Below are 20,526 nucleotides of genomic sequence, written 5' to 3' on the forward strand. Positions count from 1 at the left end.
CAAAGATATTTTCTTTTATTGCGCGCGCGCGCGGACATTTAAGCCTTTGGGGTTGAATTTTTTTAGCGCATATTTGTTTCAAGAGTGTCAGGAAAAATTTTCAAGTGCAATTAATGAAGTTAACATTGATTTACTGTCAAAAAAGTCGTATTTTTTCTCAAAAAGCGCGCGCGCGCGCGCACTTTTGCTCAGATTCCTTCAAAACCAAAAAATGCACATAATATACATAATTCTGAGTTTGCATGCAAAAAATCAGCCTCCTACGACAATTCTAAGTTATGTTTAACCACTGTTTAAATTTTCCGGAGAGTAATACGTTTTGTGTCCCCCCCCCCTTTCTCTAATGGATCTGTGGATACAAAATGAATAAAAAAAATAACAAACAGTCATGTGTAAAAAATCCTAAGCTCTCAAATTTCCCCTACCCCCTGTCTGGTCGTGGGGAATTCATAGTATTTTACTTTTCATGAAGTAATTAAACTATGAAAAACTAAGTTAAACTATTATTTTTCCTGGAAAATATTAAATAATAGTTATTATTTAGATAAGTTTGCCTGCTTTTCAGCGTTCTTCCACGTTACCAGAACATAGGTAATTATTTTGATACTCCGACCTAAGATTTGAGTCTTTGTAAAATTAACACCCTCCAAATTTATTTTTAAATGGTTTCGCGGAGTTAATGCCCTCTTTTTTAAAAAATACGTAGACCTTTATTTTTGTTGTTAAAATATTATTACGAATCACTGAATTTTATTAGAAATCATAATGTGTAATGTAAAATGTTCTCTTTTTCGAAAACAAATCGTAGAACTTAAAAAAAAATATTTTTACTAAACACTGAATTGTATTAGTAATCATGGTGATGCCGGGTTGATGGTGAACTACTATCAAAAGATGAGATTAAGGAACAATGAAGCAAGCAAGAGATGCCGGCTCAAGAGAAGAATTAAACAGGTCTGTCTTCTATCTACTTCATCCAGATAATTTTTTTGAAAATAGCTATTTATCTTTGCATCACAGGAGGCATTAAGGGGTTTAGGATGCTATGCATGGCAATATAATTTCCTTTATTTATTGCAGGAGTGTAAAATGTTTATTTTTTTAGAAAAATTTAGGGGTGTAAAGTGCATATACTGTATATTTGTAATAAATACAGCAATCCCATATTTGTTAACCTGAAAATAACTAGATATATTACGTTGTTCATTGTCTGTAAATCTAAATGTGCTCGTCATTAACTACGCAAAACTTGTAATACGATTAACCTTACCTAGCTACGTCTGTAAATATATCAAAAACTGTATTGTGATTAACTTATAACTACGTCAGTGACTGGCTTAACTACGCTTATATATATCCATGTTAATCTTTCAAATACGTATATTAAACTTAATCGGTAACATAGATTTCTAAATACAAGTGAGTTGGAATATACTCCGCTTTGATTACGGTGAGATAGACTACAAGCTTGTGTGTTGTTATTGATAGCTGACGAGATCGTGCCCAGTGGTTTGGCATTGATAGATTACTAGCTTGTGTCCATGTTGTTATTGATAGCGGACGAGATCGTGCCCATTGGTTTGGCATTGATAGAGAAGACTGTGTCCGGTTTGACATTGATAGTAAAACAATTTTGGGTTTATACCTGGATAGATACGGGATTGAGAAACCCTTATGGAGTAGGGCATTTACTACATATTTTCCCGAAAAATTATTTTTCTTCCTCCCCCCTACCACCCCCCATTTGAAAATCATATTTTCCACAGTAGTTCTAGTCCTGCAAATATTTTTAACTTTTATCTACCACTTTGAAATACAACCATTTTATATCATTTTCAAATTTGGCTGATTTTTCTTTTTGAATTAGTGCATTATCAAAAAATATTGTAGGAATTTTTTTTCTCTCCAATTTTAATGTACCAGAAACCTTCCCACAAAAAATTTGTTCACGATCTGTTCAGCTGTTTTGCCGTTAATCAGTTACAAATATGAAATTAAGAAACAAACAGACAGACGAGCAAAGTATATATAATATATGTCAATTTTGTAATGTTGTTCTTATTAAGGAGAGCTTAGAGAAAACCAGACTACTGTTAGACAGGCAGAGGATAATCTTGAGCCAGAGATTGAACAGATTGAACAAAATCAAACTTATCCTTGGCGAGGCGTGCAAGGAATTAAACACAAAGTAGGATTTTTTGCCTCTCTAGCCACAAACAAGTTTTGATTTTAGTATTTTTTCTCATGGTTTTAATATTGACGGAGCTTCTAAAACTTGAATCGTATTTTCTCCATGATTAATTATTGCATAGTTAACTACATTGGTCGGGGATTAAGTCAATACAATGAAGACGACTTTTTATTAATAATGCTTAAATCCCTAGCATGCATATTTCAAATAACAAGTAATTGTCAACTTCTCTACTTCTATTTAAAAGTTTTAGTGTTTCTGCTGTTTGAAAGCATAGTAAAAATCAAAATTAAAATAGGGAGTCGCCATCTTTGTTTTGACATATGCGACGTCGACTGTAGTAGAACACCACCTCTCTAGATCTCCTGGTCGATGCAATTGCATTGCTTACTGCAAATCTATCCGGGAGATCAAGGATGAGATCTTGGAGAAGAATGACATCAGCAACAGTGTACTTGTCAGGTACAGACACCTTTCACCAGTGCTTAGAATCCGGGTTCGTTGGGTCCGCAAGATCCAAGGGCAAAATATCAACCGAAGACTGCAAAAAAAATCTTGTGCTCCCAAAACTCAAATCTGAACTGTTGAGATTATCAAAATTTTTATTTTCTCTGAATGGTTGCATAAAAACATCGGTAAACAAATTTGACAAATCCGCTGTGTTAAAAAAATTCAGTTTTTAAAGAAATGTTCGTTACCTGGATCCGGATCCTCATCAAAATTAAATGGATCCTCAGCACTGGCTTTCACACAAATTCACTTTTTAAGAAATAATCGTTAAATAAATCAGTGTCCGAATTTAATGAATTTAAGTCACGTCTTAAATCCCCCAAAACCGGTTTTCATTGACCGTCGGCTTAAATCTTGAAAAATTTAATACAAATTTAAGTGGAGCCAACCATATTTGAGCGGCGGCTTAAATTTAAACCGCGGCTTAAATTTTTTAAATTCGGCCTCAGATCTATCATAACAGAGAGATATTTTCAGAGATTCTAAGTTGTTGCGAAACACTAATCTAGAAGAGGTATTGGGAGCTGACCTTAGTTCAGATACACTCAGACCGATGCGTCGCGGTCCCAGGTATTAAATAAGTAACTCAAATAATAATTATTTAAAACTAGCTAAAGTGCCCGGCGTTGCCCGTGAAAATTAAGAGAATTTTTTAAAATCAATTTTTGAATAAAGAATTATGTTAGCCAATGTTACTCCCAGGGTGCCCATGAGTTCATAAAAAAATTTCAGACAAATTGGTCTAGCAGTTTGGCCATATATATATATGTACGAAGAGCTTGTTATATAGATTAGGGTGAAACTATTTATTCGAAAATGTCAAATCCTTTTTGCACCAGTAAAATTAGAACACTTATAAAAGAAAAAGTTTTTAAAACATTTAAATGTAGTAATTTCTTCTTTAAAAAAAACTGGGATAAGAGTCGATATTTTAATTATTCAAAAACATTTTGATAAATGTATCAAAAGATGAATACTGTCCGTTTTTTAGTTTTTCGATATTTCTAAAATTTCTTTATGAATAAAATAAATCTTGACATATATCTGTTTAAAAACAGGGTTTTTTTTCTTCTGCTTAGCTAAGTTTTCAAGGGATTGTTACGAATTTAGCGTTTCTGAGCTCATGTTTCAAGATGGATTGGATATTTTGATACCCAATTAATTTTGATACCCATCTTGATTAATTTTGATACCCATCTTGATTAATTTTGATACCCATCTTGATTAATTTTGATACCCATCTTGATTAATTTTGGCAATTTTTTTCTGTCTTAGCATTATTTATTTGAGCTACACTTAAAAGCAAAAATCAGAATGAGTTTGAAAATTATGGGAAACATCATCTGATCTTTTTTTTCAAAGGAAACTTAAGAACTGGTGCAAGGTGAATTTTAGCATGGCCGGCTCAATAGTTTTACCCGCAGTAAAATACATATATAAATGGATAAAAAAATATTGTTCATATAAATTTGTTTCATAAAAAAAATAAGAAATGATAAAGTTATCCTAGCTGCAGCGCTCGCCTCGTTAATAGCTGTTTGTTAGCATAAACATTTTATAACGCAGAAAATAGAACCAAAAAAGGACTAAAGTGATTTTATGAAGAAATCTCCGGAAGAAATTACCAAACATATCATTTTAGGAAGCATGATTATGATAGTTTGCTTGGAGCAGATCTTAGCCTAGGATCCAGTATCCATGATACTGATGCTTGGAGCATAGAGACTGATGGAGCTTCTAGCTCCGGGAGCACAAGGAGTAGGAGTAGTATGAGTAGGCAGGAGGCTACGGAGGACGATGGTATTATTATATTAAACTCAAGAATGGGCGGTACCATGGTTGAAAGGGCGGAGTCCAGAGAAGCCTTAGATCTTTCAAGCTGTTCTTCTAAGAAAGAGGTAAGACTGTCCCGAGTGTCTGCAAATGAATTGTCAGGCGAGTCGATTTATAATTCAATATATATTTCTTGAGTGAAACATTATTTTTGGAATTCCAAGACATATTTACAGAAGACATTCTCAATAGAAATTATAAGTACCCGGCGCTTATGAGCTTTAATGATTAAAAAAAGTGTTAAAATATCGATAACAACAGTGAAAAACGAAAAATTGAAAAGTATCTTGATATGGGGTTTGATCCTCCATGCACGGATGGCTATACCTGATGCGCAACTGTACCCTTGAAACCTTTATCTACTCAGTAATCTGGAAGATTTTGTTCTTTACTAGGTTTTTAAGTTTTTAATTCCGATAATTCCCATGCATTCCTTAAGAAGAACCCATAATTTAAAATATTTAGTTTCATAATCATAAACTTCAATATATTTTTCATACTTGATCAGACAAAGCTGTTATTGGTACCACATTGTAACTTTAAAAAGGGTCCCCTGATATTACGTTTTAACAGTCCCTTTGATATATTTATCTCGGCATGACCTTGCTTAACAGATGAACTCGTTGTCTGCTCGGGCAGCTAGCTCTGAGACCCAGCAGCTGGTCAGTCTACAGGAGGAGAATAGGAAACTTGTCGCAGAGAGAACAGTGCTACAAACACAGGTCATCATAAGAGGGTTATGACCAAGGAGTATGGAATATAAGGGAGAAGGAATGTAGTACCGTTTGCAAAGCATACATAATTTATGATAGGGCGGGCTGGGTCGATTCCTTCTCCCTTATATTCCATAGTTCTTATATTATATAGGGGGAGTAGTTATTTATAAAACTACGCCAGGACGCGTTACCCTCGCTGTATCTGGTGTATGTGGTGAATTCACATTGGAAACAGACTAAATCTCTCCTGTGCAATAGATTAGTACCAGGCCTAGTCATTAGTTGAAGTATGTAGACAGTACAGCCTACAGCGGATTAATTAACCTAATCACTGTTATAGAATAGAGTAATTTAAGACTTATTCACTGCGGAATAATACATAAATTAGTTAATTTCCTAACTCCTGGTATGTAATAGATTAGTGTATAGATAGATAGATATGAAAAAAAGAACCTATGATAATTCAGATGTCCGAGTTCGATCCTCGTCGAGTTCCTATCTCTAGGTCTTTACCTCTGCTTGCACCTAAACCGGGAAATAATTCTGTCTTCACAAACAACTCTCAGGTCTGTAAGGCTTATAATGCGTAATTAAAACCATTCTGCAGGGGTGTATAGTTTCTCGAGTAATATATAAATTAATTTTTTTTTAATGTTTTTTTTTCACTGAATTAGGGAAATAGATTTTTAGGAGTAAATATTTTTTTTTTGGGGGGGGGGGGGTAAAAAGTAATAAAAAACTTGCCTTTCATGTCAATTTTTTTTATTTTTTTCCAGTAGATCATCAAAAATCTTCCCCCCCCCCCCCCCCCCTTGGGCTAGGGGGGATGGAATTTAAAAAATATACATCCTTGTCTTCTGTGAAAACTAATGGTTAGAAAAATCCTTCAATATCCATCTAAAGGAAAAACGGGGAAAAAAACTAAAATTGCCCCCTTCATTTAACAAAACATAAATATCATAAAAATATACTTATGATTAACTTGTATTACTTGGCAGGTGCCCAGGAGTTCTGTAATACCGGGATTCAACCCTGCAACTATTATTCTTACCCCTCTCACCTCAGACATTCCTTCAACCATCCTAACCATCCCCTTACCTTCCAGGTAATCATAGTTCTATCCTTCCTTCAACCATCCTAACCATCCCCTTACCTTCCAGGTTATCATAGTTCTATCCTTCCTTCAACCATTCTAACCATCCCCTTACCTTCCAGGTAATCATAGTTCTATCCTTCCTTCAACCATTCTAACCATCCCCTTTTCTTCCAGGTAACCATAGTTCTATCCTTACTTCAACCATCCTAACCATCCCCTTACCTTTCAGGTACCATAGTTCTATCCTTCCTTTAACCATCCTAACCATCCCCTTACCTTCGAGGTACTATAGTTATATCCTTCCTTTAACCATCCTAACCATCCCCTTACCTTCCAGGTACTACAGTTATATCCTTCCTTTACCCATCCAAACCAACCACTTACCTTCCAGGTACTATAGTTCTATCCTACATCTAAAATTATTTTTCACCTTAATTTATTATTTTTTCTCACTTCAAAAAGTTATTTGTTGATTTTACCTGCTATTTTGATGCATTAAAGATTTAAGAATAAAATCGTTTTTCAATGTCCGTAGAAAATAAATTTGTTTGTAAAAATGTTCACAGAGAAATTTTCAAGTTTAAAAAGTTAAAAGAATAAAGTTGTGAATTTTACCTACAAGTACCTTGCATTCCGTCTTACAAGAACGATGAAAAATTTTGGCGGTTGGTAAAATTTAAAAAATAACTCGAAATTTTTCGTTTATTATGAGTTGTATTCTTTAATATCATTGGGAGAACCTCAAATACAGTGTTCGTCGTTTATATCAATACAATAAATACACCTTTCCATTTCAATTTTTTATCGAGCTTTTACACACCATATGATACACATAACAATAGCAAAATTGATATCTTAGCTTATAGCAAAATAGCATTTCAAAATATTTATCCCGCTATGTGCTTAACTACCCAACAGCGGAATGAAGTGGAAAGTACTGACGAAAGATAAAATATTTAGGTGTCCACAAGTTTACTTCTACTAGTAGTATGGGTTTAAGAGATATCGTATTAAATTTCTAACAAAGATATTTAGTATAATTAACCATTAAGGAAACGGAATTTCAAGTGAACTCTAATTCAAAAATAGCAATGCCTGATTCACAACGGTACCCTTGAAACCTTTTTCTGCTCTATAATGTGGAAGAAATTGGCTTCTTTCTTTGCGTAAAAGTATTTATTTCTCGAACTCCCATACTTGCTTCCTGCCGCAAGTCACTTTTGAAAATAATAAAATTCAAAATCATCTGATTAATACTTGGATCAGACAAAGTAGTTCAAAGTACCGGTGTAAATCGAACATTGCCAGCTTTGCATGAAGGGTCACATAAAATTACGCGTACAGTCCCTTTAATTTTTCAGGGTTCCCAATTCAGATTCTCCCTCTGATGAGAAGATTATGAAGGGTCACATGAAATTACGCTTACAGTCCCTTTAATTTTTCAGGGTTCCCAATTCAGATTCTCTCTCTGATGGGGATGAGAAGATTATGCCCCAAACTGGCGAATATTCAGACGGCAATGGTTTACAATTATCCCCCGAGTCTCAGGGTTTCAATTCTCTCCCACCATCCCCTCCTCAGCTTAGAATAGTGGAGGAGAAACTAGATTTGGAGGATATTAAAGAAGGGAATTATTTTAACATTCAATAAATAAATAGGTTTCTATTTGAATGCTTTATTTCAGTGCTTAGGATCCTGATCAAAAGGTCAATAGTCCAAACCAAAACTGAAAAACAAACCCAAACTGTTGAAAAAAAGAGAAATTTTAAAACGTTTTTTTTATCTTTGAGTGTTTCATCTAGTTAAAGCAAAAAATCACGGAAATAGAAGAAACAAGATTTGAACATTTTTCTTCTATCAGTAAATCTTTAGGAAATGTTCCAGTGCGGATCCTGGATCCGCATCAAAATCAAATGAATCTTAAGCACTGCTTTAAAGTTTATTTCTTTTGTGTTCTAATATCTAATCGAACTACTTCAAAAATTTAAGAAAAAATATTGAAAAGTTAACTAAAAACATTATTTACACACAATGCATAATGCTGGGGTGCATATTTTTCACTGCACCTGGGGGGGGGGGATGATTTTTGATGACTTGGGAGTAAAATTATGTACTGAGAAAATATACAACCCTGGAATATTGATGAAACTTATCCATTAAAACATTACTAATGCACAATGATTTCACTTGCTTAAATAAAAAAGATGAATGAAACTTATCCATTAAAACATTACTAATACACAATGACTTCACTTGCTGAAATAAAAAAGATGAAGTATAACTTAAATTTTGTTAAAATATGTCTGTACAGAGTTTGAGATAAATGAAAGGACTGCTGATGAGGCTCTTGATGATATCAAGATGGATACTCAAGAAGCAGAAGAGAAAATAGAAGGGATGACGGTTTATCTTAAACCTTTTAAGGAGGAAGAGAACCAATCTATTAACCCACAGGTAGTTAAATAATAATAAACTGTTGAAAATTGAGATAAATATTGCCGACGTCAAAGTAGGAGAGAGGGTTCATTGCCTGTTGTAAAAGCTGACATTTTTGGACATTAGACTGTATGTGCAATTTCCAGATACCCTCCATCCATAGATGGCGATGCCCGATCTTAAATGGATACCATAATCTGTGGCCAAACGTGGAAGATATCGTCCTTTTTCTCAGATTTAAATTTTTTATTTCTGTTAACTCCCTCCATTGTTAATTGCAGGCAAGAAATGTGCAAGTCACTTTGCAGAGAAACCACTAACAAAAATAAGCAGAAAATACAGTCATAGGGCGTCCATAAAAGTCTGATAAATCATACTTCTTCAGACAAAGCTTCTAAGGATTCTGTTGTAAATCAGACATTGCTATTTTTACCTGAGCTGAAAACTTTAGAAATGGAATATCCTTAGGATAGGATAGAGGAGAACAAGCATTATTAAATCTCGAGATTATGAAAAAGAGTGGATCAGGCCTTAATCCAGATATCCACCATTAATAAGTTCCCAGCTATGGGTTTCTTTAAATTACTCTAGTCCCTTAAACGTGGATTAGGAAACTGATCGGGAATAATTTTTTAATTGTTAGAGTGTGGAATCTCAGAGTCAGGAGTTCAACAATAGTGGTCATTTTGATCTTCCACACTGCGCTGCTGGAAACGGTGATACGAGTAGGTAGGACAAATACTTACTATACTTACAAACAATTAATCCCAGAACTTTGGAAACATCGGAAGAATTTTTAAAATGTCGTCTTGACAGTTTTTTAATGGGTTTTATACTCCTTACTGTTACTGAATCTCAGTAATTGTAAAACTGATTAAAAAAACCATACATGAAATTTACGGTAACAGTTTTAAAACGCTTAATATACTTGTTCAATTAAGATTCTAAATATCTGCAGTATTACAGTAGCAGTGGGCTAAGAAAATTACATGTTATTTATTCTTTCTATATCTCTGAAGTTCCGGGTTAAACTGTATAAAAATACAAAAATAATATGTGAAGTGCAAATTAAAGCCAGGATGAAAGTATGGGGCACTTTTTTGATAAAAATTCCCACATTGCTCCAGTTCTTAGGTTATCAGCGGTACATTTAAAAAGATTTAAAGTGACAGTAAAGGAAAAATGAAAGGGGGTATAGGCTGAAAGCTAATCACTTTAGCTCTTGATCGCGACCCATGAAAGTCATATCTGATGTTCATGTCTCGAGAAATTGATATAAAACTGTGTCAAATGTATACGAAAATTAATATATATACAATTTTGTATAAAAGTAGTAGGTTTAAACAGATTAAATTCAGCAAATAAGCAACCAATCTGAAAACGATGATATCCCAGAGAAAGCTAATTGTAAATTAGGTTTACTTTTATATTTGTTATTTCTATTTTCAATAGATTTCATTCATAATATTATTTTTACGTCCGTATTACTTGACCAGAAATTCCACCAATGGCAGTGCAGTAAAGTGGTCACGTGATACAGACGGAGACACGTGACCAGTATACTGCTCTGCCATTGGTGATAGTTCTGGTCACGTGATTTAAGTTTCAGGTTTTCAAAATTTTACTTATATGAATTTTCGTATAATTTTAACACAGTTTTATATCAGTTTCTCGAGACAGGAACATCAGATATAACTTTCATGGGTCGCGACCAAAAGCTAAAGTGATTAGCTTTTAGCCTATACCCCCTTTCATTTTCCCTTTACTGTCCCTTTAAAAAGTAATTTAAATTCTCTTCAAACTGACATCGATTTTTTTGCTTAAATCAAATAACAGCCAGAAATATAGCAATTTTTGGAATATCGAAAAACGAAGACATAGACGGTATTCAGCGGTTCAATGTTCAATCAACAATCAGAGCCCGAATTTAATGAATTTGAGTCGCGTCTCAAATCCGCCAAAAAACCGGTTTCACTTGAACGCCAGCTTAAATCTTGAAGATATACATTTTTAAGTGGAACAAATCACATTTGAGCCGCTTTTCAAATTTAAGCCGCGGCTCAAATTCTTTAAATTCGGCCTCAGCATGTTTTAAAGAAATGAAAAATGGACGTTCTATGAACTCTGTTTTATAAATAGTTAGTTACGAATGAGTTTTTATTTTTTTATTTTAAATTTTATATTTTTGTTGCTTCTAATTTGCTATGTATAATATTTTTTCTGGTAAAAAAAAAATTCGACATTTTTGATGAAATAGTTTCACCGTTAATCAGATTTGTTTGTATTAAAGGTATTAAAGGCAAATCTTATTTTTATATTTCTTAAAGATTTTTGGAAAATGCAACTTCCGACATGGAGGTCGGAGGACCACTTTTAATCATTTAAAATGTTGAAATTTAGCTTTCTCAAAATGTACTGAATTTTTAAACAGAGGAAAATTTGTTAAGATTTTTTTAGCTTCTTTTCATGCTGAAGCTTGCTAAACCATTTAAATGTTCATGCTGAAGCTTGCTAAACCATTTAAATGTTCATGCCGAAGCTTGCTGAAACCATTTAAATGTTCATGCTGAAGCTTGCTAAACCATTTAAATGTTCATGCTGAAGCTTGCTAAACCATTTAAATGTTCATGCCGAAGCTTGCTGAAACCATTTAAATTTTCATGGTGAAGCTTGCTGAACCATTTAAATGTTCATGCTGAAGCTTGCTGAAACCATTTAAATTTTCATGCTGAAGCTTGCTGAACCATTTAAATTTTCATGCTGAAGCTTGCTGAACCATTAAAAGATTTTAAAGTTTTAACAATCGCTCATTAGTAAACAGATTTGTGTTTTGAGAACATCACATACATTTTTAGCAGGTTTTGGTTTGCATTTTACCCCTTGGATCAGGATCCGTGGTTCCGCATATTTTAGCGGATCCGGATCCTAAAAACTGCTTTTTCAGTTGTTCCGGAGAATTGTTTGACCTAAACGCACTCAACCAATCCCTGAATCTTCTTGATATGAAGTATAAAACTGCAGGTAATAATGATTATCACGGACAACAAGTAAAAATAATTTTTCTACGAACTTATCATTAAAAGATTAGATATAATTAACCCTCATCACTTCAAATCACACCATTATTGTTTTGATAATATTGAAAAATTAAGTATTGGAAAAAAATCTTAAAGAATTTTTCAAATTCTTATTATTAATTTTTTACTTTTTTGACTTAGGCTTTGTAAATTGTTAATAATTAATTAAGCTATATTCAATGTTTGGTTTATTGATGCCAAATATGAATATTTTTTTTAATTCGTTACATAAACTTTCCAGGGGTAGGGGGGGGGGGCAGCCATCGTTTTCACTTTTTAAGAGGGACCCATCAAACCTTACTTTATTCATACAAATAATGTTCTCCTCGAAAATGAATTAAAAGGGGATATCGGCACAAACCGAATCATATTTGGATGCAATTGCTCTGCAAAGGAATTGATTTTTGTCACAAACATTGATGTTTTGACCCCCATATTTTTGGAAGTCAATATTGTAGACATGAGATATTTAAAAGTATGAATTTTGGTTTATCAAATCAGTTACGTTTGAATTATTAAAGGTTTAAACAACACCAGGTTGCAAAAAAAGGGATTAGAAAATTTAAGTTTTTGGCAAAGACTCAATTCCTTCACTTTCATTGGGTCAAAAAGAAGGAAATGGCTGAATACGCCTAATGCTAATAACGGAGAAAAGATTGATGCGGCGGCAAGGATCAGTAAAAATTGAATAATTTACAGTTTGAATGATATAATGCTACTTAATGAATTTAAATGAACTCTCCTCTCTTAACATGTCCATTAGGGTGAGAAACAAAGGGGGTAAACAATAAACATTTTTTGGTGTGCATAGTTTCTATGGGTGATGTGGCCCAATATGAGTATTTTGTGTCTAATTATATTTGTCCCCCTATCCTCAAGAAAAAACGAGATGTTTCCTGAAAGTACTTCCACCTTTGTACATTAAGTTGAAGCAAAAAATGTTTTTGCATTTCAATACCAAGGGTTGACATCACCCAAAGAACCTTCGCATCTTTTGATTTTATGACTTTCGCTTCTTCATGTGTCAACCTAATGCCCATTGTCCATATTGACTCCTTTTTAACTTTAATAATTTATTTTTATTAAATTTACAATATTTTTAAATTTCAATATGATATCAGATGGAAACATTTTGAGACTTCTATATTCTTGTTTTTCATTCTTTCTTCTTGATCTTCCATTCCTTGTCCATCCTTCAATCATACTTTGGCTAATTTTGAAAATAAAAATAAATGGATTTTTTGGATGACCTTATTGACTCCTAATTTTCCCACTTTTGTCTCTCGTTGTTAATCGGGTGCAAATATTTGACTCACAAATTTTGATTTTCAGGACCCCTAACTACACCGGAGAAGAATGTGATCAAGAGTAGACTGGGTCTGGCGTACTGGAAAGCAGATGAGAGTCCGACATGGATATGCTCATATCACAGGTAAATATTCTACTGTGCCAGGGACGAACGCGTACCCCCCCCCCCTCATCCCCCCTGTGAGATCAAACTTAAGGGAAGATAAGTTTCTTTCAGATATTAACTGGGGTGTGTATTTTTTCAAAAATAAATTCGTCACGCGCCACGCGTCAAAAGTTCACCCCCTAGGCTAAACAGTAAACACCCCTAAAAATTAATACTTTTTTATATTAGACATGAAATCGTGCATTTGATGGATACTAAATCCTGTTCTCAATGTGAACGGAAGCGCACAAACAAAGGATCTGGTAAAATGTTTGTGATCACATACAGGTAACATGTTTATCAAATCTTTTATTTTCCTTAAAGGGACTGTACTCAAAGTTTCAAGTGACTCTACATGCTAAGATGACAATGCCCGATTCACAACATAACCCTTTAAAGCGTTGTCAGCTCAAAAATGAATTAGATATTTAAATGATTATGATCTTGAAAACTCGATTGTGGTTTCTGTACAAAAATGACTTACGTATTTCTACTATAAGGTATCATCATAGATTTCTAGATTTAAAGAAGTGATTGCACTTCTTTAAATCTAGAAAAACTAAAATATCTTCCACATTATTGATAAGATATTGGTTTAAAGAGTTAAAAAGGGCATTATTATTACATGAAGGGTCACTTAAAATTACGCTGACAGTCCCTTTAAATTGATTAAACCCTATCCCATCACCATTTTAGTTGTTCTTAACGGGGGTGACCGCAATGTATGGTAGTTTAACTGAAAATGTAGTATTTGGAAAAAAATTGCCGGTCACTCCCTTTAAATACACAAATACAATATTTTAGCATATTGCATTGAATTTTTCCCCCTTTTCTGTTTTTTTTTATAACAATTTTTCTTCTTCCTCTCTCCTTTTACGCTTTTTATATCCTTGTCCTGTGTGCTCAAATTTTTATTTCTTCCCCTCCCCTGCCTTGATGGTTGAGGTCGTGATTAGAACAACGCTATCAATACAAAGAGAAGATATTATCATTATCGTAATTAGAACAACGCTATCAATACAAAGAGAAGATATTATCATTATCGTAATTAGAACAACGCTATCAATACAGAGAGAAAGATATTATAATTATCGGGGTTTGATAAATTAGAATAATTAATTCTCTATTCCTAGTTACAGTTTTATCTGAAGTATATCGTGAGACTTGATTAAATAATCATTGGTAGTGAAGCATTGACTTAATCAATCACGATATTCAACAGTTCTTAGGAATGGAGGAGGGNTTTTTTCAACAGAGTTTTTTCATTTTGTTAAGAGATATATAAAATCCACAAAAGAGGAAAATCGTCCGGTATTTTTTACAACTATACATTTGCAAAATTAACTTTCTAACTTTTTTGTTAAATTTTTTTTTGCGGGGGGGGGGTATCTATATTAAACGAATGAAAAAAAAACCCTGTTAATATGAAATAATGTTTGTTACTGATTTTCACATATCATCTGAATTTTCTCTTCTAACTTTTACTTTTTGTTTCAGGATGGGTTTAGAGCTGTACATGATGCGGGGTAAATATTTGAAGATAGGTCTACTCGTCTGTCAACAGTGTAGGATAACATCATTAAAGGTTAGGACATTGTTTTTATTTACACAGCAATCTTGCTTCTAGTGCAATTTAAAGGGACTGTTAGCGTTATTTCAAGTGACCCTCCATGCAAAGATGGCAAATGGTTGAACGCTTGCTTTTGTTCATCCATAAAAGCTTTGTCTGATCAAGTATGAAATGTATATTGATGTTTATAGTTCTAAAAACTGTTTATTTTCCATTGGGGGTTCTTTGCAAAAAGACTTGCGCTTTTCTACTGCAGGAAAACTTAAGAATTATCAGAGATTATTCATCACTTTCAAACCTTGAGAAACTACAATATCTTCCACATTATTGACCTTGTAAAGCTTTCAAGGGTATCAATGTGAATATGTCACTTCAAATAACGTTTACAGTCCCTTTAGGTTTTGAAAAATTGTGAGTCATGATTTACTCATTACGATTAAAAAAAGATATTTTGAATCATTGAAAAGAGAATCTTTCTAGATACAAAATTGCATGTTTATTGTTTATGGTACAAATTACTTTTAAACAAAATTAACGTTTATGGAAAAAAATAAGTTTATTCCTATTTAATTTATCATATGTATTCTGTATATATATAATAAAGCTCTTCGCTCATATATACATATTTGAATGTATATATGTGAGCTATTTCTGTCCAAACGGCTGGACTTAATGGCTGAATTTTTTTAAGGAAACTCCCGGGGTAACATGTAACATTGGCTAAAAAATTTAATTTCTTTTTAAATCGTTTTTCCCACAATTAATTCCACGGGCAACACCGGGCACTTCAGAGCTAGTATTATAAATATTACTAGCTGAAGTGCTCGGCGTTTTCCATGGAATTTTAAAAACATCTATAAAAAATTTGAATGTCGAATTTTGAAGAAAAAGATATTTTGAATTTTTTAGCCTTTGTCACCCAAGGGTACCCAATACCCATAAGATATCCTCAAAAAAATATAGCCAATTAGGTTGTTGTTGTTGTAGCTTCAGTCTGGGTCAGGATCTTCGATTTTTTCCAGTCCAAGGAAATTAGAGGCTTCAATAGGGTGGGTCCATAGGCTGGTAGTGGGAAGGCTGGTTGGGTTTGCTTGAGTCTTGATCTGGCGATTCTTGTGAGTTTAATTTCATCGGGACTGCTTGAAGGAGGGGGGTTATAATCTTGCCTAGCGATTTGCAGGGAATTTTTGTATAGTGTATATGAGTGTATATCTTTTAGGATTCTTTTATGATCTTGTTTGGTCGGTTCCTGTTCTCCGAATCTGTGAGTAACTTCGTCTGTTTAGATGTTCATAGATTTTTAAATTTCATTTGACGAGGGGGTTGAGGTCTGAGAAGGTGTTTGTTTATTGCCTGCAGGATGATCAGGTAGGCACGGGTTGATACGAAGTATTGTTTTGAGATCATTTTGCTGTGTATTTCGAGAGGGAGCACCTTGATTTCAATGTGTAGGTGGACTATATTTGTTATGACTAGAGATCCAGTGGCAATTCTCAAGGCTAAATTTTGAACAGTCTGTAGATCAGACCACCTTGAGTAAGAGTTGCTTACAGCTGGAGCCCATACTGGAGCAGCATATTCCAGGACGCTCCTACAAGTTTTTTGACAATGAACCAATAATTCTCTCAGCCGATTAGGACCAGCCGCTTGGCGAGCTATAGCTTTCATAATAATTATATTTCAAATCATGTTTTGAACAGTGATTTGCTTAATAATATATATACAGATTCACTGTGATTGTGAATGATAATCTATCAATAATAATCTAGGACTTAGATTTCTCTGACAGTGTTTGCGTTGACGATGAAGGAGTTGGGTTGGAGAAAAATCCGTTTTCACTTCCTTCCTTTGCTGTTACTTCTCCTCCCTCCTCAACCCTTCTTCCTAGGGTTCTCTCTTCTCGTCCCTCCTCCACCCTTCTTCCTAGGGTTCTCTCTGCTCCTCCCTCCTCTACCCTTCTTCCTAGGGTTCTCTCTTCTCCCTCCGCTTCCATTTCTCGAGCCATTTCTTCCCCTTCCCTCGCTACCACCTCGCTATCTAGTTCTACTTCTGGATTTTCATTTCCACAAAAGATTATCAAAGGTAACAAATGTTTAAGAATTCTCTATATTTCTCTTATATATTATGATTTAATTAAAGAATTGTTTTAGAAAGCATGAAAAAATATTAAATCTATCTTTTTAAATATAAACTCTAGATTTTTTTGTTAAAAACTAGTCGTGTAAAGCTGAAAACACTACAGATAGATAACATATTGTCTCTGTTAGGAAAAAGTGTATCCTCGAAGAACGACGAAACTGAAGTAATAACTGGCTCAGAACCTTCTTGGCAAGGTGAAAATTTGCAATAGCAAAAAGTGTATAAAAATTACGATTAATTAAAGGGACTCTTCGCAAAAAATAAAGTTACACTCCATGCAAAGATGACAATGCCCTATACAGGGTGTCCCAATAAACATGGGAATTCAGTGACGAATTCGATATCGTCTTTTCAAATAATTCTTTGATTTAGTATAGTGATACTTACTGAGAAAGCTGTAATCTATATAAGAGTTTCGTCTTCTATGTTCACATTTTGTTTGGTTATGTTTTGACTGCATACGGTTGTACTTAGTAAAACAAGAAAATTGCAGTTTACAAACAGAGTAAACTTGTCCGTATTCACTGTTCATCTTGCGGAGACATTATAGACACATCTTTACAGCCATTTACCGTTTTCATTAAATAAACTCTAGCAGACATAAAAATAGTTTGTCTTTTGAAATTAGGAATTACAATGCTAAACCATAACTAAGACGATATCGAATTCGTATAACTGAATTCCCATGTTTATTGGGACACCCTGTACACAACGGTACCCTTACAAAGCTTTGACTGAGACATTTTTCATAAACTGATCATTTTAATTTGTGATTTCTATACAAAAGTTACTTGCGCATTTCTACTGCAGGAAAACATGTGGGAATTTTCAGAAATAAACACAATAAACCTAGGAAAACAACAAGTCTTCGACATTATTGATCAAATAAAGTGTACCATGTTAAATCGGGCATTACTCTCTTTTCTTGTTTTGTATTGGTCAGTTAAAATTAAGCGTACAGTCCCTTTAAGCTAGAACAACTAATGTTCACTAATAGCGTACAGTCCCTTTAAGCCAGAACAACTAATGTTCACTAATAGCGTACAGTCCCTTTAAGCTAGAACAACTAATGTTCACTAATAGCGTACAGTCCCTTTAAGCTAGAACAACTAATGTTCACTAATAGCGTACAGTCCCTTTAAGCTAGAACAACTAGTGTTCACTAATAGCGTACAGTCCCTTTAAGCTAGAACAACTAATGTTCACTAATAGCGTACAGTCCCTTTAAGCTAGAACACTAATATCCGTCGTTTTCCAGATTTAATATTCACGAAGATTGAAAATTTGAATGAGAGCTTGCAAGCAATCAATCCAAGGTAAATCACTTTTTAGAAAAACATATGATTAGACTCTGGGTGGTATTATTTGCGACCTACTTCACTTCCGCTTTACTGACCATCCCATCTAAGGGTCGTTAATTGTTTTAAAAACGATTGAAAAAAACGATCGTTTTTCGTTTCGTTTTTGTTTTTTAAAAACGACCGTTTTATTTTTAGAAGTCGCAACGAACGAACAACACGTTTTTAAAAACGAAAAATGATCTTTTTAAAAAAAAATATCGCGATGATATAAAAAAGTTCTACGCTAATGAATCTAAATTTTTTAAAATTTATTTCCATGTTTATGAATGTTGTCTTGAATGTTTTCTGACATAAGGTTTTCTTTTTTATTTAAAAGATGACCTTTTCAAAAACTATTTAACGACCGATTTTTCGCCTTTTCTTGGTCGTTTTTAAAACAAAACTACCGTTTTTAAAAAATTGAAAACGGTTCACACTCTACATGCGTCGGAAACCCTTATAAAACCAGAATTAAGATACTTAACTTTCTTTTCTAATAAATACTTTATTTATAATTTTTTAATGTTTAGATATAAACCCCTGGGCTTCTCAATAACTAACCTAGATTCACTGAGTGCTGGAGTACTGCAGGTAATTTAATAATTATGTTTTCTCAAAACATTCTGGGGGGGGGGGCTGATTTGAGATTTATCATTTTTCAAAGTAGTTTTATATCAAATGATTTAATTTTTCTATTTAAATACGTATTTATAAACTTAACCCCCCCCCCCCACTGAATTTTCCCTAATAACTTGCGAACGGCTTGCACTATAGAGCACTAAGTTTTAAAAATTTGTTTTTATCAGACAAACTTTTAGTCTTCATTTTTAGTCCACTATCAGACAAACTTTAACTGACAGTTTCAGTTTATTATCAAACAAACGTTTAGTCTTCAGTTTCAGTCCATTATCAGACAAATTTTTAGTTTTCAGTTTATTATCAGTTTCAGTCCATTATCAGGCAAACTCTATTTGTCAGTTTCACTCTATTATCAAACAAACTTTAGTCTTCAGTTTCAGTCCAATATCGGACAAACTTTAGTTGTCAGTTTCATAATTGGAAAAACTTTAAATGTTTCCAATTTAGGATGCTGTAGATGCAACTAGGATAGCTCTTCAGACGGTTTTAACTTCTATAGGTAATATTGATGCAAACTAGTAATGTAAACACCTACACAACAAAACTTTTATATACTACAAAAATCATAAATTTTAGAAAGAGAAGAATAGAATAATTGTGAGTTTTGCAAGTTTGAAAATTCCTCAAAATAACGATTAAACTTAAAACAAATTCTCTGCGGGGGGGAGGGGGCATGATACTTATCTCTGACATAAATGCTATTTTTAGCTCCTGGACATGAAGCTGAATTATGGTCAGCTGTAAAACCTGGATTAGATGCAAGTTTACTGGGTCCACCAAATTCAGATGGTTAGACGTATTTCTTTGATAATGTTTTTTTTTCCGGCATAGTAAAACAACGATTCTATGTTTAGAGTTTTTTTTTAGGTGTAAGTACACATTTACCAAAATAGAAATTCCAGTGAATTCATTTTGTATGAAACCATACAATTAGAAAGCGACAAGAATTAATTGTTCATAAAGAATTGAGTCAATTATTTTTATTAATTACTTGTTTGCTCAAATAAAATAATAGCTTATATTGTTAGTTTGTCAACAAATAACGGTTTCAACCATTCAGAGACTTTAAGTGTGATTTCGAGTGACCTTACATGTTAAGAGTGCCATGTCCTATATGGAACAATATACTTTAAACCAGTGTTTAGGATCCGGATCCGTTGGATCCTCAAGATTTTGGCTTCCTGGGTCCGGATCCTTTGGATCCGCAAGATTTTGGCTTCCTGGATCCGGATCCAAGGGGTAAAATATCAAATTTTTTACTCCTAAAACCCAAATCTGAACTTTTGAAAAAAGAGAGTAAAAATTTTTTCTCATTTCTGAAAATAAAAAAAAATAAAACAAAAAATTTGAAAATTAAATGACCTGGAAACATTTTTTTCAGTGCGGATCCAGGATCCGGATCCGCATCAAACTTAAATGGATCCTAAGCACAGCTTTTAACCTTTGTTTGATCAAGGATTGCGTAGAAATTCAATTTAGCGGACATTTACAGAAACCGCGCGATTGTACACGGCGTGTACAGTCTC

General features: G+C 33.6%; 1 protein-coding gene across 2 annotated transcripts in view; it reads left to right on the plus strand.

The window, feature by feature from the left end:
* LOC111700673 (uncharacterized) overlaps positions 1-20,021 on the plus strand; it is a 24,117-nt gene extending 4,096 nt beyond the window's left edge. The window contains exons 4-25 of one of the 2 annotated variants that reach the window (XM_023471667.1): positions 545-591; positions 852-954; positions 2,067-2,188; positions 2,552-2,653; positions 3,179-3,271; positions 4,344-4,599; positions 5,149-5,256; positions 5,718-5,816; positions 6,249-6,355; positions 7,792-7,973; positions 8,658-8,800; positions 9,426-9,511; positions 11,727-11,803; positions 13,192-13,291; positions 13,502-13,600; positions 14,810-14,897; positions 16,652-16,964; positions 17,150-17,215; positions 18,280-18,337; positions 18,892-18,952; positions 19,448-19,499; positions 19,709-20,021. In XM_023471667.1, the coding sequence (XP_023327435.1) occupies positions 545-591; positions 852-954; positions 2,067-2,188; positions 2,552-2,653; positions 3,179-3,271; positions 4,344-4,599; positions 5,149-5,256; positions 5,718-5,816; positions 6,249-6,355; positions 7,792-7,973; positions 8,658-8,800; positions 9,426-9,511; positions 11,727-11,803; positions 13,192-13,291; positions 13,502-13,600; positions 14,810-14,897; positions 16,652-16,964; positions 17,150-17,215; positions 18,280-18,337; positions 18,892-18,952; positions 19,448-19,499; positions 19,709-19,794 (2,448 nt within the window). In that variant the 3' untranslated portion in view covers positions 19,795-20,021. The remainder of the gene's footprint in view (positions 1-544; positions 592-851; positions 955-2,066; positions 2,189-2,551; positions 2,654-3,178; positions 3,272-4,343; positions 4,600-5,148; positions 5,257-5,717; positions 5,817-6,248; positions 6,356-7,791; positions 7,974-8,657; positions 8,801-9,425; positions 9,512-11,726; positions 11,804-13,191; positions 13,292-13,501; positions 13,601-14,809; positions 14,898-16,651; positions 16,965-17,149; positions 17,216-18,279; positions 18,338-18,891; positions 18,953-19,447; positions 19,500-19,708) is intronic. The other variant, XM_023471668.1, reaches the window with a different exon arrangement.
* The last annotated feature ends 505 nt before the right edge of the window (positions 20,022-20,526 follow it).

The sequence above is a fragment of the Eurytemora carolleeae genome, unplaced genomic scaffold, assembly GCF_000591075.1.
Source record: "Eurytemora carolleeae unplaced genomic scaffold, Eaff_2.0 scaffold333, whole genome shotgun sequence".
Classification (NCBI taxonomy): domain Eukaryota; kingdom Metazoa; phylum Arthropoda; class Copepoda; order Calanoida; family Temoridae; genus Eurytemora; species Eurytemora carolleeae.